A 17010-nucleotide genomic window follows, 5' to 3' on the forward strand; every position below is an offset into this window, starting at 1 on the left:
GCGTCGGCGTTCTCGGAAGAATACAACGTAGGTTGATCTCCCGTATTGGATACATTCAACTCACATTAACCCACGTACTGGATACATTCAACCCACATACAGTATAGGGCCCATCACGCCTCACCCAAGGAACTCCAAAATGTGCCCCCGTGTCTGCACTCTTGTTGAACGGCACATGGCACATGAAAGACCTTTCGGGAGCTGAAATCCCAGCCCACCCCTGCACCGTAAATGACTGAATCAATTGCTGCACCCGCCAGCCAACCAAGTACGAACCCCCAAATACTAGCCATTTGTACGGCGCATTTGGGAACATGGCATGCAACTATGTGCCATGAAGCTAAGCTGTCCCTATCCAAGGCGCTCATGAAGGCACGATCTGAAGCTTCATCACATGCAGTGCAAACGGTATACAGATGGTTCAGTTATTGGACTGAACTGAACACAGAATGGGAACTTATATGCGCAAGCCACCGCTTGCACACACGCACCCGACCGTGCAAGGAAACGTGATATCATTATGAGTTTTGGATGCCAAAACCTTAACTACCTATTGGTCCCAAAATTTTCTACCATGACGCCGTGGCTTAAAATAGCATAGTTGCTTGCCCCAAGGCTCTGATCGCGCAACGAAACAGTTGAGCTCCATGGCAGCAGATTGTAGCCTGCGCCACCTCCAGCTTTTCGTCCCCACAGGCCCATGATTACGAAACAGGCAACACGGCACTCGCTTGCACCCAGCCATGCTTTTTTGTCCATCCAAAGATTTGCTTGGGGATATCCTGCAGTATTGTTCGGGAATTTCAGCTCGTCTATGGGGCAAGAGAGTTAGACAGCCGAAGCCCCCGCAGTGGGACTGTTGCGCACAATATCGGTGTCGTTCGGGCACCTCTAGGCAGCGTCGTACAAATGGGAAGTCATTCGCCGTACGTTTACAGCAAAATTTGGTCAGTTTTCGCAAGAACAACACTACTTTGCTTAATTAAATAAAAATACCATGCCAGTGCGAGTCAAAAGCACATTTAAGAGCCCCAATATACCAGAACTCTATAGGGAACGTTTCAAGCTCCCCGACCCCTTTACTCAGCGACGGCACCTTTGTTCTCCGATACCAATGTGAAACCAGACCACGCATTCAATGGACTACGGCATGCCCTGTCCCTTGCGCATGCTCCATGCATAACCTGTACAGAAATCAGAGGTGCCGTCACTGAATTACGAGGTCATTGTTTTTGATCCCATGGTGTATAAAGCGAGTAAAATGGTATTGTTTCCGATTGACCGCATTTTGCTGAGAACGTAAAGTGAAATGACTTTCCTCGACTGGCACGACGGTGCCTAGAGGTGCCCCGTGCGTAACATGGACGGACTTGTGGAAAGGGTGGAAGACTCGTCCGTACTGATAAAATGTGCATGCATCTGTTAAACCTCTCCTGGCAAACGGCACTTCAACCGAAGATAAAAAGAGCCATCCCTAAGTTGTCTCAGCCCTACCCGGGTACGGACCTACTCCATTGCCATCATAACACTTCTCTTCACAGCATCAGCGCTAGCGATCTTCGCCATGGATGGGATTCGAAGTTTCTCTTAGCTGTCGTCCCCTCAAAGTGCGCGGTGGGCGCTAACGTGACTAATGAGCCGAAGGTGCTTTTGCTTAATGTACGCCGCCGGCCGCTGTTTGGGCTGCTAGCCGAAACATGGTTTTAGTTCACTATCAATACCCTCAATTCCAGACTGGCCTTTGCCTCGCAACAACACCTCAGACAGGGAAAGACGCATGATGAAGGTCAACAGGTCAACAGGCCGACAGACCGTGCCTACGATCAATCCTAAAAGGATCCGCTGTATAAATATGGTTATCTGTCAACAAACGGTGCTACCTTGGCAAGCTCATAAAAAATAGCTTTGAAACACCTCCCATAGTCGTTGCCAAAGGCAGTAGTGAAAGCTTTATCACTTAGAAAACAAAAAAATAGCTGGTTCAAAGGAATATTTAAACTTTGTCTGGTTGCCGTGGTTCTTGAAGATGAAGACTGTCGTGAAGACGTGAGCTAGACGCTGCCGATGAGTGGCCTGCCAGCAGATAGCACATCTTCCTCATGTGCATCATAAGGTTCGATGCCATACGGAACTGGGCTGAGAGGATTAGGGGACGTGTGCGTGGTACCATATTTAAGAGTGGAGTTTCGGGTTCCGTTATTTTCAAACTTGTCGCTTGAGTCATAGGAATGGTTATCAGGCTCCAATTTTTATGACGGTAGTTACGGAGGTGTGTCGAGTGGTCCCAATCCACATTATCTCCTTGAAGCCCTATGTGGCAGCAAAGGCTTGGCGAAGCCTTGGTTGGACTGCATGCTGGCTGCAGATCTATCTCTGGCAGCATCTCCGCCAGGATTACGTGTTGTCACGGTCCGGTCTCTCTGCCTGAGGCGGGACCGTATGCTATGGGGGTAAGCGGCTGCGGTTTAGTGCGCACCCCAGAACCCCACCTGAATATTGTACATCGTACTTTGGCAGGTTGACAAGCGGGCAAAGAAGGGTTTGGAGCAGATAATTGTTGCGTCAACTTCCTGCAACAAGGCTGCACCTGATGACCATGGACTCATGGGTATCTTGTCAGCTGGCACCGCAGCACACAGGTCCACAGGACATGACGAGTTTGGCAGCACTTTTGGCACGAACTGGCTACGGTGTAGCGGCCAGCCGTCACAGTCCTCGCTGGGAGATATGGCTGTCAGGTCCAGGTATCCGACAGTGCTGTCGAACCATTTCACGGCATCAAGGGCCCCTACAGGGCATGTACCCTTGGCAACATTAGGATCCGTACAAACTGTACAGGGGATGCCCGTTCACAGCATGACACGATGCAAGCCCACTAGGTCCCTTCACGGCATGGTCAGTGTGATGACGGCGGCGGAGTCTGCTCGGGACCTTTTGTCTTCAATTATTCATCCTGTATCATACAGCAAGCTTGCTTCGCACTTGGTCCGAGATTACAGCGTGGAGCTCTTCGATTCTCTTTCGGGGCTCATCCTCTGTCATTTGGATGAGCTAAACGGTGGGCAGGAGCGTGTGGACGTGAATGGGCGTAGCAGTACCCTGCATTATGCAAGCCCCAACAGTATTCGCCTGTTCCCAAGCAACATGCATGGTTACGGACTCATTCACTTGGAAAGTAGCGATTTAGAGGAGCAGCGGGTGTAGGATGTCACACGGGCATGGTTTCATCGCGGATTTCGCCTCTGCGAAGGTACCTGCCAGGTGTTCCGATGCAGGATTTTGGGAGCATTCTCCACGAACACAATTGTTATTGTATTTTGTTCACTTTCCTGTCCATAGCAAGATCTGTGGCCTACCTTGTGAGCAACTGAAATAGCGTGTTTGCCCTGATCGAGAGCAGCGCCGATGGAAAGCCCTTGTTACCATCGCGTGCCCTCCTCCCGCGTGTTCCCCATCCCGGTACCTACACTGGGCTGGGCACTTGCTGGGATGCTTCAACGCGCAGGAAAAGAATTGAGCAACCTGCTGTGGGCGTACAGCACTGTAGGCCACCGCGATCCTAGCTTGGTGACCTGTATCATGCAATCGCTCTTTAGCAAGCTGCCGGAGCTGGGACCCGCAGAGCTGGCGAATGCTCTGTGGGCTCTGCAGCGCCTGGACTTGTATGACGCAGAGTTTGTCTCTGCAGCATCAGAGCACGTATGGGATGGTCTGCCAGCTGCCACGCCGCGACAGCTTGCTGCCATCGTGCAGGTGTGGCTGGTGCAGGCGACGGGAAGGGTCTCCTGCTAAGATGCATTGCTTAATGCCTTGCATAGTGCCAGCACCAAGTCTTTGTAGCTGACACAGACGCGTGTTGTTGGCAAGTTTGGCTTCATATTAACAAACTGTCCAGCGTTATTAAGGATGCATGGCTTTTTCCCTACTCTCATGTATTCACACAGAAGCTATGCATACATGTATGCCACTGCTTTGGGTGTGGCTTGCGTGCTGCAGTCGTATGCTTGGTTCCGACAGCAGGACCTGCAGCTCGACGAGGATGTGGATTTGCTGCGCAGCATTGCGACCGAGTTCCGACAGCGGCTGCCGGCCGCGAGTGCCACAGAGGTCGCGTTGGTGCTGTCGGGCATGGCGCGCCTGCGCCGTGATGATCCAGCTCTTCTTGCAGATGCGTGCGCTGCGCTGCGGGGTGCGATCGATGAAGCGGGGCTGCCCTCACTTGCTGAAGCCATCTGGTCATGCGCACTCCTGCAGCACCGGGACCTCGAGCTTCTAGAGGCTGTCGCGGAGCGAGTTTCAGAGGCATTGCGCCTTGCGGTGCAGCCGCCTGCATACATGGCAGGAAGCCCCGGGAGTGCTTCTCCCAGGCCTTACCAGCCCAGTGCTTGTGACGAGCAGTCCTCGGCGGCAGCGTCCGGGCAAGTGACAGACATAGCTGTATTGAGCGGTAGGCTGGCTGAGGCTTCGGATGCCGGACCCACGGTAGTGGAGGTCGCGGCGGTGCACACGACTGCACCGCTCGGGGGGCTGCCGCGCCGTCACGGTCTTCCAAATCTGTTGCCGCCGCCGCCGCCGCCGCAAATGCCCGTATCTCCACAGCCACCGCAGCAGCAGCAGCAGCGTTCGGCCGCGCGTCGGCAAGGCAATCCCGCTGAGCCATTTGCTGCTTGCGTCGGCGATGCATTGCAGAGATTTAATGCGCTGTGGCCTACTTGCTTCGGACCAGGCAATCGCAGCCACCTATGTGCATTATACGAACGGTTTAATCCTTCTCTCTCGGATGACTGGCAAAGCGCTTCATATGGTGGCAGTGCCACGGGAATCCCTGGCCCAGTAGAATATGCCGGGGCTTCTGCCTCAGCTGTGAGCAGCACGCATGGAGAGACGAAGCCAATGGCACAAGGCCCCGGGCAGGGCCCTGTAACGAATGCTGTGCAGAGCGCCGACGCCGCAGCCCTTCTAGATGCAGACGTGGTGTCGAAGCTTCTCTGGTCGTATGGCGCTCTTCATTGCTATAGCAGCTCACTGAATACGCTGCTCTTCCGGCAGCTGCAGCGCTTGCATCCGGAGTGCATGTCCTGGTCCGCATTGGCGAGGCTGATGGGTGCACAGGTCAAGGTGCACGAGTTGCAGCCGAGCCCAGGCATTTGTGAGTGTGGAGAGGAAAACCATGCATAGGAGAACCATAGGAGAACCATGTACACGCTTTCTGGATTTACATGTGCATCAGCCGGAAAGCTCTTTGCAGCGCTTGCAGGGGCATTACACAAGCATGGGAGGGTCCCCATCCTAGCTCAGTTGCACTCCCATGCGTGGTGAGCGCTTATCTACCGATGGGTGTGTGTGTATACCTAACTTGTGGCTCCTAGGCTTGTGTACCGTGCTATCTACAGCTGCTACAAAGATAAACACGTAAATCCCCGAAACGGTTTTGCAATTGCCTATGCATTAAACTGCTGGGTGCAGTGAAGTCCTGCTTCGATGTGCAGTTCTGACGGTCTGAATCCTACAATAGGGAACATTCTGTGCTGAACATGGGTATGTTAGGCTTATTGCTACCGGTTGCCATTCGCCATAATTTTTGAAGGCCGAATCAACCCGCTCGAGGCCGAGTCGGTGACCGCCTGGACCAGGTTGCTTCGCACACGTGTGTGTACACAGAAGCTGCCTGAGCGCTACCTGGCGCCCTGCTTTGTGGCTTTCCATGCGGAGCAAATGGGGCGGGACTACGTGAGGCCCGAGGCAACGGACTCATCGGCCAGATCTAAAACATCGCTGCAGCCTTTGCCAGGTTCGCCGCTAAGCAGGTGTGCTTGCAGGCTGCTGCTTTGTTTGCATCTTGGTCTTCAAAGGCGATATCCGTAGATCTGGGTACGCTTAGCGAAGTATGATAGGCAAATTCCGGACCACAAGGCTTGGCTGCCTTGTGAAGCACTGCACGACTATGCTGAGCGCCGTCGTGCACCTCTTTGGCGTTTCCTAGCCAATCGCCGTTCCAACAGCCCTCCCCTAATTACACCTTTGCGATGTCCGCAGGGCCACTCTACAGGCGGAAGTCGTTGCAGTGCTGCGGGACGTGGGGCTGCAGCTGCGTCCCTCGGCATCGGTCGACGGGCTCTTTAGCTTGGAGCACACAATCCTGTAAGGCCCGATTCTTTCCGGCACCCGCCTTCTTGCATATATTTTCGGAGTGGGATGGACCGGCTTGTTATGTGCTCGTTCCGTCAGAGGCAGGAGCCACTTCGGGTGTCGTTGCCTGTGTGCACCATGCCACTTGAGCAACAATAGGTACTGCAGGCATGAACCCTCCATGGCTCGCATACAGAGGGCAACAAATAGCACCTGGAGGAAGCCTAGTGTATAAACACAGTTTTTTCTTCCGGCGATTACCCAACCGCAGCATCAACGGCCTCACCATCTGCCTCGAGGTTTTGGCGGCTGGGTGTTGCACATTGGACCCTCCGCACCGCCCAATGGGCCCAGCAGTTGCGCGTCTACGGTCTCTCGAGTTCCGCGGCTGGACACCACTGGTGGTTCCCTTCTACGAGTGGGCTGCGCTGGCATCCGAAGACAGCATTGTGGCCTGGGCGAGTCAGGCGGGGCCCAATGGCGAGGCTGAGAGGCAGCGGGTGATGCAGGCTGTAAGCACTGCCCGGCAGGTGTACTTACGACGCAAATTGGAGGACGTGCTGGGTGAGCAGCTGCCGCCTATGCCGTTAAGTAAGCGCCGCACGGATTAGGAATTGCAGTGTATGCACTTCAAGTGAAGGATACTTATGCGGGAGTGCCACTAATTGCAGTTGTTGTTTGTTAAGAGGCAAGCGCGGTAGGGGGCCACAAGTGGGGTGGGGGGCGGTGCCATTATTGTCTCTTGGCGGGTCAGCTGCAGGTTAGCCGCCAAGTCTTTTCTCGGAATTCCATATCGGAATGTAGCCGCAAACAGGGGCTAGAGAGGATCAATGCGTGGGGTGCGTCGGCTCGTCACACATCTTTCTGTGGGTAGCCTAGCTAAGGCTCACTGGGATGTACCCCTTCGTACTTTGTACTGGGATGTACCCCTTCGTACTTGGAGCTGAAATTCCTGTCTCTTATGTTATTTGGGAGTAACCTCGAACCCTACAGCTGTGTCTGCGCCTATGGCGACAGCCAAAATCATCGGAATGGTCGCCGGTTGCTGTTGTCCTGGTTTGGCGCATCGTCTGGGACTGAATGGTCTGGAGGGGATGGCCAGACACCGTCTGTTTATTCCGCAATATGCGCCAAGACATCGGGTATGGCGAGCCTGGCACCATCACGCATTGTTTGTATGCATGGTGTGGCTTGTTTTTGAGATATCCATCATACATTGACTCGGAACGGCATTTCAATTTCGGACGCCTGCTTTTCTGGCTTGTTTTCTTGGTGCGATGGAGGATAGACGCTTCCCGCGCTGAAAGTCCAACGATAACAGTTGGAGTAAATAGGCTTTCTGAAACATCGCTGTTGTGCTTTGCCGCGAACAAAGCGTGGATTATTCTATGACATTCCCCACCGAGCTGCGCCCGCTTGTGGCTTGACTCAGGACCGAGTTCCCCGGTGTGTCCTTACATGGCGCTCCACCTATTTCCTTTGTTCAACACCTCCTCCTTGCTAACGCGTTCATCTTATTGCGTGAAGCCCATGCAAAGGCGAGACTAGAGGGCCACGCGATGCCAGTCCCATGGGTCATTAAAGTTGCAGCCAAGAAGTGAAAGCGATCCTGGAGCATGGCGTAACTAACGCGGCAGTAGGCTCTGGGCTTTGAAAGATAGGCTCCTACGCGGGGCAAAGCCCTCCCATGTTCTACTGCGGCAGAACGCCATCCAAGGACCCGACTCACCCGCTGACCTAAGCAGTAACATCTTTCTCTGATGTATCGTCACCTTACGGCAACGTTAACACGGTACATGGCCAAAATCTAGGACGACTTAATGTGTATAAATTTTATTTAACACTAAGGCACCGCTGCGTAATGGCTTCTGTTGGTGGTCCATCGAATGAGACGGCAGACTCCAGTTCAGGCTCCAGATTGTCCGGTACTAGAATAGCAGTTAACACGAGCGTTAGCATCGCTCTAGTTGCTCTATCTGGCCTCGTCGCGGGGCTTACGCTTGGGCTTTTATCGTTGGACAGGCTCGAGCTTGAAGTTGTGAAGCGAAGGTTTGTAAACTATGAGGCGCAATTGATCAGCCACTGCAGAATGAACACTGTTGTCTGAACTGCATCGTGACACCGGTTTCAGCTGCTTTTCAAACGTGCAGTGGCAACAGCACTAACCGGAAGTGGGCAGCACGCGTTATACCGTTGCTGAAGAATCCTCATTGGCTGCTTGTGTCTTTGGTGAGTGCTTACCGTCGAACACTGTGCGATGGCACACAACTGCCTTCCCAACCTAGCCAAACTTGATACTGGGAATGCCACCGAAATATGACCAACCACCTCTTCGAGCTAACCGACTGGGGGTTCACGCGGCATATGACAAAAACCAGTAGCACAGAGGAAACGATAAGCTGAGCATGTGAAGCCCTTACCTTATGACAAACTTACCCCGTGTCAGGTGCTCGTCAATGCTGCGTGCAACACCTCCCTCCCGATCTTTCTGGACAGCATGGTTAGCCCAGCGCTGGCAATGTAAGGATAAAGGGATGAAACCGTCTAGATGCAGCTCCCGCCAGCTCCCCTGTCGTACTTGAAAGAGCGATTTTCCAACATTCGTCAAGGACGTTTGCCGGGCGAGCAAAGGTGCTCAACCCCTGAATGCATGCTCTTAACGCCTTGTCCCTGTCTGTACGTACAACCTCATGCGCTTCGCTGGTCAGTGTTCTGGCCACAACGGCGGTGCTCATCTTTGGAGAGATCCTGCCACAGGCCGTGTGCGCAAGGTGCGTGGCATGTGGCAAATGACGGGTACCCTATGGTTGGTTGACATGCCGTTTCCCACAACACGCCGCTAGTGGGCGTTGAGGACCGGCTGAGGTCGGGATTGCAGCTCTCCGTAAGGGCCCCCCAAGGTCCTGCCGAGAACTTCGTCCCCTGTAACTCCTCTCGACTTTGTGGGACGTCTGTTACACGTGCAAATCTCATTGGTAATCTCTTGCACCTATTGTGTCCCCGTGCACCTCTTGCAGTGTAGAACTACATCGGTACACCGTTTGTAATGGGTTAAGGGTTTAACGCATGTTGTCTTTTTCTGCCATTTACGCCATCATGGGCACGTCGCGCTACCCTGTTGTAGGCATGGCATAGCGATTGGTGGGGCACTGAGCTGGGTGGTGCGCCTCATCCTAATCGTCACGAGCCCGGTCAGCTGGCCGGCGGGCCGACTGCTGGATTGGATACTCGGACATGAGGAGAAAGTGCACGACCGTCGGCAGCTTAAGACCCTGGTGGCGCTGCATGCCAAGCACGAAGGCTTGGGCGGTAACCTGATGAAAGACGAGATCAAGGCGAGTATGGGGCCTTTGCTTGCATGCTGAGCGGATGTTGAGTTTTCGCGACAGCATCATGTGCACGCACCAGATGCCCTCTTGGTTGAGGGGATATGGGGCCGCAATGCGTCACTGCTGTGCTCCACCCTGCGACAAGGTCCCTCTCCAGCTATTTGCCAAACTGCGGCCGTCCCAGGTTTGGCTGTATGTCCCCTAGAGCGGACCGGGGCCAAGCTGGTATCACATTGCGACGGCACAAAGTCCGGCTGTACCGGCTATTGGCTGTATCATTGGCAATTTGTAAAGCGATCAGAACAGGTTATCTGTGAGCAAACACTTTGACGCTGCACGTAGATCATCCGCGGCGTGCTAGACCTAGCTGGTAAGGATGCCGCCGCCGCAATGACTCCCCTCGACCGCGTCTTTGCGCTGCCAGCGGACGCCGTGCTCAACCGGCGTTGCCTGGCGGCGGTGTTACGGACGGGTCTTAGCCGCGTCCCGGTGTGGCAGCAGGGCCCTGCGGGTTACCCCGAGTTCCTCGGCTTTCTGCTGACCAAGGAGATACTGCAGCAGGTGCGTGGCAGGCCAGGACCGCGAACTTAGGAAGCAAGATTTTAATGCATGAGATTTTGCTTCGAGGACGTCACCGGCTGACACTGCGAAAGTGACGTGACATGCCCGTAGCTGGAGCTGCATGACATTTGTTGATGGATTCACCTTTGCTGATCATACTCTACGATCGCATTGCGTGGTAGTTTCCGCGCAGCCAATTGCTATGATTAAGGAGGCATGCCGCCTCCTCCCCTCCCCCTCAACCCTACCTCCACAATATTGCAGTTGGTTGTCCTGCTCTCTTTCCGCACTTAATATAGTCTTGGCGGCTAGGTAGGTTTTCCGGTATCGTCGTGACTACATCATCGCGAGGACTTCTTCTTCGCAACCGCCGACTGGTTCGTTATGCCTTCTGGTTACTTCTGGCGCATCAGTCTTTCCTTGGCATCACCTTAACTCGCTCGTGGTTCGTCTTCCCCCTCAACCCGGCAACATGGTCCCCCCAGGTCGATCCCTCCAAGCCCATCCGCGCGAGCCAGGCGCCCATGCGCGTCCTTCCGCACTTGTCTGCGCACACGTCCCTCTTCGACCTGCTCAAGTTCTTCAGCAGCGGCGCCACACACATGGCGGTTCTCACGGTGCCAGAGCCCGAGGTGGTCAGCTTGATGCGCAGCCTGGCGGGGCCGGGTAGCACCAGCAGCACTCGCGGCAGTGGCAGTAGCGACGATAGCAGTAACGACGATGACGACGGGGAAAACTCTACCAGCAGCAGCTCGTCCTCTTCATCGTCGCGCAGCTCTCGCAGCAGTGCAAGCAGGAGGAGCCCTGACATGTGCCGCACCAGTACGTGCCAAGGGGCCACAACTTCACGGAGCACGCCAAGCGGCCCTAGCGGTGCCAGAGCCCCGCGGGGTTCCCTGGGTTGGCTGGCTAGGAGGTCCTCACGCTGGCGCACAGCTGAGCACCGCATCCGAGCGGTACTAAGGCTCCTTTCGACTGGGAAAGGCCGCCGGAGGGCCCACTTGAGTACCCTGGAAGGGACCGGAACCCATGGCAGCACCGAGGCTGACGTGCATATGGGTCAGAGCTTGACGGCTCCGCGGGCGCTCAGTGGCGGCGAACACATGCCGCCCGGTGGTATGGAAGTTTCTACTGGCGGTGGTGATGACATCATAGCAGACGCCTGCGCTGAACTGGGGGAGCGCCGCAGCTTAGATGCACTGCATGGATCCGCCAGGCCCGAGGTGCAGCTGAGCAGCATGGGCGCCATGGCGTCAGAGAAGTTGTCCCGAGTGGCTGCGGCGGTGCTTCAGCCGGAGGGCGTGTGTGCGGAGGACGAGGACGGCTTGCCAGCACATCCATCTTTGGGTGCCCAGCCGAACACCCCCAGTGCAGCCGTACTGCCTACCATGGAAATTCCGGAGCCTGCACTGCCGGTGCAGGGCGTTCAGTCTGAGCAGCAGCAAATGCAGGTTGCGGAGCTAATTATAGAGAACATGTATCGGCAGCACGTTGATACGGGAGCGCCTGCCTTGACTATGGATCCTGAACCTCCAGCCACGAAGGTGGCAGCTCCGTCGATTCAGACACAAGGCCACCATCACCCAAATCGCCGACCCCACGGGCCCAACCTTGGCCAGTCTCCTGCGGCACAACTCAGGAGCCTGCGCATGTACGGCGTCGGCAACGGCATTGCTGGGCCGCCCACAGTCCCGTCGAGCGGTGTTGCCGAACCCCCCATGCACAACGCACGCTCGGCGCCCATAGGCCAAGAGCTGGAATTTGATAGCCCCGCGACAGGAGCGGCCACTGGGGTCAACACTAGTTGCTTGGGGGAGGCACAGCCGGGGTCCAACTACGGCAACACCCGAGCGGTTTTTATGCAAGGGTCCCACCCTGGCGACCACTGGCTTAGCAGTGCAGCAGCTGCCGCCGAGATGCTAGTACCCGTGGGCATCATTACACTTGAGGACGTGGTCGAGGAGCTGATGCAGGTGCGAGCAAAGGGATGAGAAATGGCGGAAGCACGTGCCCGAGGTTTTTACATTCTTAGCGGGTTGGTGAATCCTGGGATGGATGTGCTGCTCCATGCAGCCTGGGAAACTGAGTCAAGCAGCATCCGAACATCTGGCCTCCTTTTGCTACGCAGACAGAGATTTTGGACGAAACGGACACGGCTGCACTGGGTGGCGGTGGACAGGCGGCTACACCTCAGCACGCGGTGCGGCCTGTGTCGTGAGGTCATGTGCGACACATGGCCGGGGGAGCTAGGAGAAGCTTATTTGCACATGGTGATAGAGATGCGAGTCAGCCGGGCAGCGTTGAAGGGGTTCGTTGTTTTGGGGACGGCGTGGTTTCATCGGAGGATTTCGGGGTCGCAGGTTTCGATAATTGGGCTGTTGAATGAACCCCGTCGATGCTGCCTGTGGAGACGCGCGAGCTGCACCACTGTTCAGCAGGGACTTAGGGTTGTTCAGGCGGAACAAGGTGGACCATGGTATTTTATTGGCATACCGGCAATGCACGGCAAACTTAAGTCTATTTAAGCTTTTCACCATAAACCATTGACCCCCCATTAGAAGCATGTTACTGCCCGAGAGGGGGCTGCGTTGACCTCCCAAAAGACTATGGCGTTGGTGATGGGAATGACATCCTATGAAGTAACACTCTGCCAGGATAGAACGTGATTGTACCAAATCAAATCTCTTAAAACACCAAAAGCAATCTCACATATCGGACAAACAAGGTAGAAGCACGCAACGCCTGCAGGGAACGTGACGAGGGGAAAGGCCAGCTGACGAGTTGAGGTGCCCAGCTACATCCCGAAGAAAAATAAGGGCATAACCAGCATTCCGGCCAGATCCGTATGCAAACCCCGCATGCAAAATTTCCGGGACCGCGTCCAGCACGTGGTGCTGGCTGGGCAATGCCTCAACTGACAGCTGGAGGCCAACGCATTATCTAAAGCCGATACCAGGTTACGTGATTCGCGTCTCTACAAAAAACCAGCGCCTTCAGATGAGAGAGATTCCCTACATGTCAAATTCTCGCCTAGGTCAAACACGTCCCGCGGTGAGTCCATTATCGAAGTGCTAGACCAATCCCCGCTATTTTGCAAACGAAGGCGGAGGAGCAAATCCTAATCTACCCTGCAAGCGTCTGCAGATGCACGCAAATGGGTTTAAGCATGTTTCCCTGCAACGTGTCCCTGCAACGTATCCATATGCGTAAGAAAATGCCCACTGCTTGTTCGTGTAATTTTTGCGCAAGAGTGCGCCAGGCAATCCAGCCGGGCCATCATTCCTGATCCATCCCCCTTCGACCCACAGCATCGAGTATCTAGCCAAAGCCGCCGACAGGTACGCTGACTCATCACGTCGAAAAACGACATGTACTTGCTGAGCTTTGAAAGAACGTGCTCACACCGGGCGTCAACTGTGAACCCTTCGCCTATCCACCCTGCATGCGATTCCGACCCCAAGCAGCCAATCCTGCAGCACTACTTACGCCGCCATTACCCGCCCTTGGGGTACAAAATATCGTAATGCCCAGGGCGGTACAGCAGGTGCACACGCGGCTGCGTGCCTGGCACGCACGAGTCCGGAACGAAGTCATGCATCGTAGCGTCCAGGCCCGAGCCGTTGCCGCCCGTCGGCATGCCGCTGCTGTCCAGGTAAACCACGCGCACGGGGATCTGGTTGGCAATGGACGCAAATGGGAGATGCAACATGTGCGTTGAGTAAGGCGCTGACCTCCCCAAGAACGTACCAGGAACTGCTAAGCTAGACCTCGAGTGTACCATCTATTGGCCCATCGCAAAATGGCAACATGTATGCAATGCAACGAACGGCTTGGCAAGGAGACGGACTGCCTGCAGCACAACCAAGAGGAGGGTGAAATGCTTCCAACGCGGCCTCACAAAATGCCTGCATTCTGCGGATTAGCCAAGACGGCCTTTTGCTGGAATTTACCTGCAGCGCTTCCGTGATGGCAACGATATGCAAATGGTCGCTCTCTTCGCCCATCGGCTCTACATGGCGCTGGCAAAATAGCTCCACCGTGGCGGGTGGCTCGTCGTACATACCCTGCAGAAACGAAGGGGAAGCCATCCATGACGGCAGCTCACAAAATATCTGCGTACGTGCGTTTCTTCTAATACTCGTGGCCTGTGGCAAACCGACCACACCCGGAAAACCGACCAAGCTAGCGTACTGAGTCAGCTGACACTGTATACGACCTGAGCAAGTCTGTTTTCACGGTGATATTAAACTAAGCCTTGCGGTACCTTGCGGCCCGGGACCATAAAGCCCAGAAGTATTCCCAGCCATCACGCCGACCTCCTACCATAATAAAAGGAAAGAAGAAATCCTCTCGTCGCTGCACCTCGCAAGAAGTGATCAGCCGGAGCAGCATGACCACGAGGTTGGATACCTGTTGGTGTAGATAAGAAAGGGTCGCGAGATCAATTGAGCGCGTTTGGATTGTGAGCCTACATAACAAGACGCACTGGTCCGCAGTGATGCGCTTTTGCACCCTCAACGACTGGGTCACCGCAGTAGTTCCCGTGTAGTTGCAAGGACACCGCACATGGTTCAGTTTTAACGTCACACCCAACGACGGCAAGCGCAAGCGGTCATATCCCCGAACTCAATGCCCCCACGGGCTTACCGTATCATCCCGCATGTTTACTAGGAGGCGTTCGTGCATGTAGTTGGTGTATGGCTTGGTAATTTCCTTCACCTGGTCTAGAAGCACATCCATCGCTGCGCACACAGGACAGAGACAGGTTTCGTTTAGTGATGCAAGCATGGGATTTAAAGATGACTTCGTCACCATTACTACATACATATATGCACGGGGTTAGGCACTACTGGTAACGCGCGACCATTGCCCCCGGGGGATCGCGGATCGAGACCTGTCGGGGTCGAAAATCCTTCCGATGGTGGAAGGTTTTGCGCCCCTAGTTGATGGACGGTGGTGACCTGGGATAAAGTTAAGCTGCGAGCCGACCAGGAATGGAGTTGGGCCGCTGTCGACCCGGCAGATTCCGTTGGATGCTGGTGGTGGGTGCGGAACCTGAGCGACCCACTGAGAAGTTGACCAGGGTGACTGGATGAGGGTGCCCCGAAATACCGGGGAAGGCAGGGTTTCGCAGGGTAGCTGCCACGGGTGAAGATATACCCCCCTGTTTCACACACCATACATCGACTGTAACCGAGTCCGATAATCCGAGTCCGAAATTTTTGAAATCCACCCTATACGCCTAAGTCCACCATATTCAAAAAGTAAAGCCAGACGAGGCCGGGAAATAATCGCCTCACATGCAGTGCACAGCCAACGTAGCATGGTCGTCGAAGCCAAATGCATGCATGATACTCTCGCAAATGTGGCGCTGGGTTGCGTTTTGAAGGCTACTAAACTAGAAATGGATCCTTCGTCCTCCCCAAACGAATCCGCGTCCTCTGCACCCACCGTCCTCAAACACAAGCTCTTGAAAGCCGCCCTCTACAAGCCTTGTCTTCCACGCCTGCACCACTGACATGAACCTGTCACCAAGAGCCAATCGGCGGATGTGCAGACACGTGGAATGGCTCTGTCAGATGCCAAGACCCCAAAAGGAATGGCAAATATACGCGTGGGGTACAGCATGACATCAATGCGTATAAGCGTGGAAGTGGCTTGCAAAACCCCGGCAACTAGCTAGCCCCAACGCTGAGCGACGCCTAGCTGCGTTACACCGGCCTTCCTATCTCTGAATGTTTCCCGGGGGACGACATGCGTGTGCCAAGAGCAGACTGGTCGTGCACCTAAATCGAGAAAGGATCTTGAGACTCATACAGACTTGTGGCCATGGGAGCGGCAATTTTAGGGCTTTCAGGCGCAGCTCAGCCGGGTGCACCTCACCCAGCTCGCCACCCACCGGCTGCACTCGGGAAGGTCGTGTGTTAGCAGCAAGTTTTCAAGGTATGCGAAGATGAAGCCACGGAAAAAGCAGTTGCCGTCCCCTCGCGTCCGCCGGAACGTGCCATAGCTGGCTTCCAGTTTGCCAATCTTCTGTACGAAATTTTGGTTGCCGTTGATGTACTCTGTGGGCCGGGTCATCCGGCAATTGGGCTATCACCGAAGGCTGCCAGCAGGAAGCAAATGGCCCTTTGATCTAGCCGCTGCTATGCCGTTCCAGTTCGGCCACACAGCACAAATGTATACAGGCCTTACGCAGTACGTCGGACGCACACGGCCGAGAGTTAACCACACAAGTTTGCCTTCGTCATGGGTTGCAGGCGCAAGTCATGTGAATCTACAGACGAACTGTGCCCAGTAGCATTTCCACACAAACTGCTGCCCTTCTTGCCCTGTGTAGCAATCGACGTATGCAGTTGCCACGCACACCTGCCCCTCCCTGTCCATCGCAACCTTACGCACATTAGCTAAGCACAACATGCAGGACCATAAATCACTTCTGCTGGGAATGTTTATAGCACTTGCTCAAGCCAGCACCGCGGGGGGGATTACAAAGTCATTTTGCTCTGCCAGGTGGTGGTGGTGGGTAACTCACCCTCCTTGAGTGCCGACATGGGCTCCTCAAACCCGACATATTCCGACTTCTGTGCTTGCTCAGCCCTGGGGAAGGCTGCTTTTGTAAGGGTTGGTGAAGGCCACAGTACCTGATGCCGAATCTCACCGTATCTGGTTCTGCTGTGCTAAGATCTCCTCATCCGTAGGCCGCTCTATAGCTGTTGTTGCGCTGTTTATCCCATCGTTTGCGCTGCCGCTCGCTGTCCCGGCAGCCGCGCCACCGGAGTCCCAGGTGGGTCGAGTCTGGTCTTCCCCGTCGAGATCACCGCCTGTGGCCATGGGTTTGTGCAAGATCTGTTGCAAATAAAATTATTCCGCACACTATGCGGAGGTAGCCAGCCTAGTAACTACAAATGCTTTGGCAAGCACTCCTTTGCATTTAGTCAATGTGACAAACTATAATGCGGTAAGAAAGTAACAGAATAAACATAATGAA

General features: G+C 54.8%; 2 protein-coding genes across 2 annotated transcripts; one reads left to right on the plus strand and one right to left on the minus strand.

Moving 5' to 3' along the window:
• Positions 1–2251: 2251 nt before the first annotated feature.
• On the plus strand, positions 2252–12237 carry VOLCADRAFT_102988 (uncharacterized protein; the record flags this gene model as incomplete). The annotated part of the gene is made up of 14 exons (XM_002946354.1): positions 2252–2269; positions 2518–3058; positions 3506–3753; positions 3997–5118; positions 5662–5807; positions 6037–6141; positions 6326–6693; positions 8261–8358; positions 8576–8649; positions 8838–8900; positions 9254–9464; positions 9801–10019; positions 10505–11992; positions 12148–12237. The coding sequence occupies 14 exons, from the start codon at positions 2252–2254 to the stop codon at positions 12235–12237; spliced, it is 4791 nt and encodes a 1596-aa protein (XP_002946400.1).
• A 487-nt stretch (positions 12238–12724) lies between these two features.
• VOLCADRAFT_86645 (uncharacterized protein) lies at positions 12725–16853 on the minus strand (the record flags this gene model as incomplete). Its single annotated transcript, XM_002946519.1, has 9 exons — positions 12725–12761; positions 13517–13692; positions 13970–14083; positions 14343–14429; positions 14667–14761; positions 15471–15544; positions 15919–16084; positions 16555–16619; positions 16681–16853. The coding sequence occupies 9 exons, from the start codon at positions 16851–16853 to the stop codon at positions 12725–12727; spliced, it is 987 nt and encodes a 328-aa protein (XP_002946565.1).
• Positions 16854–17010: the final 157 nt, after the last annotated feature.

The sequence above is a fragment of the Volvox carteri genome, assembly GCF_000143455.1.
Source record: "Volvox carteri f. nagariensis unplaced genomic scaffold VOLCAscaffold_3, whole genome shotgun sequence".
In the NCBI taxonomy this organism is placed as follows: domain Eukaryota; kingdom Viridiplantae; phylum Chlorophyta; class Chlorophyceae; order Chlamydomonadales; family Volvocaceae; genus Volvox; species Volvox carteri.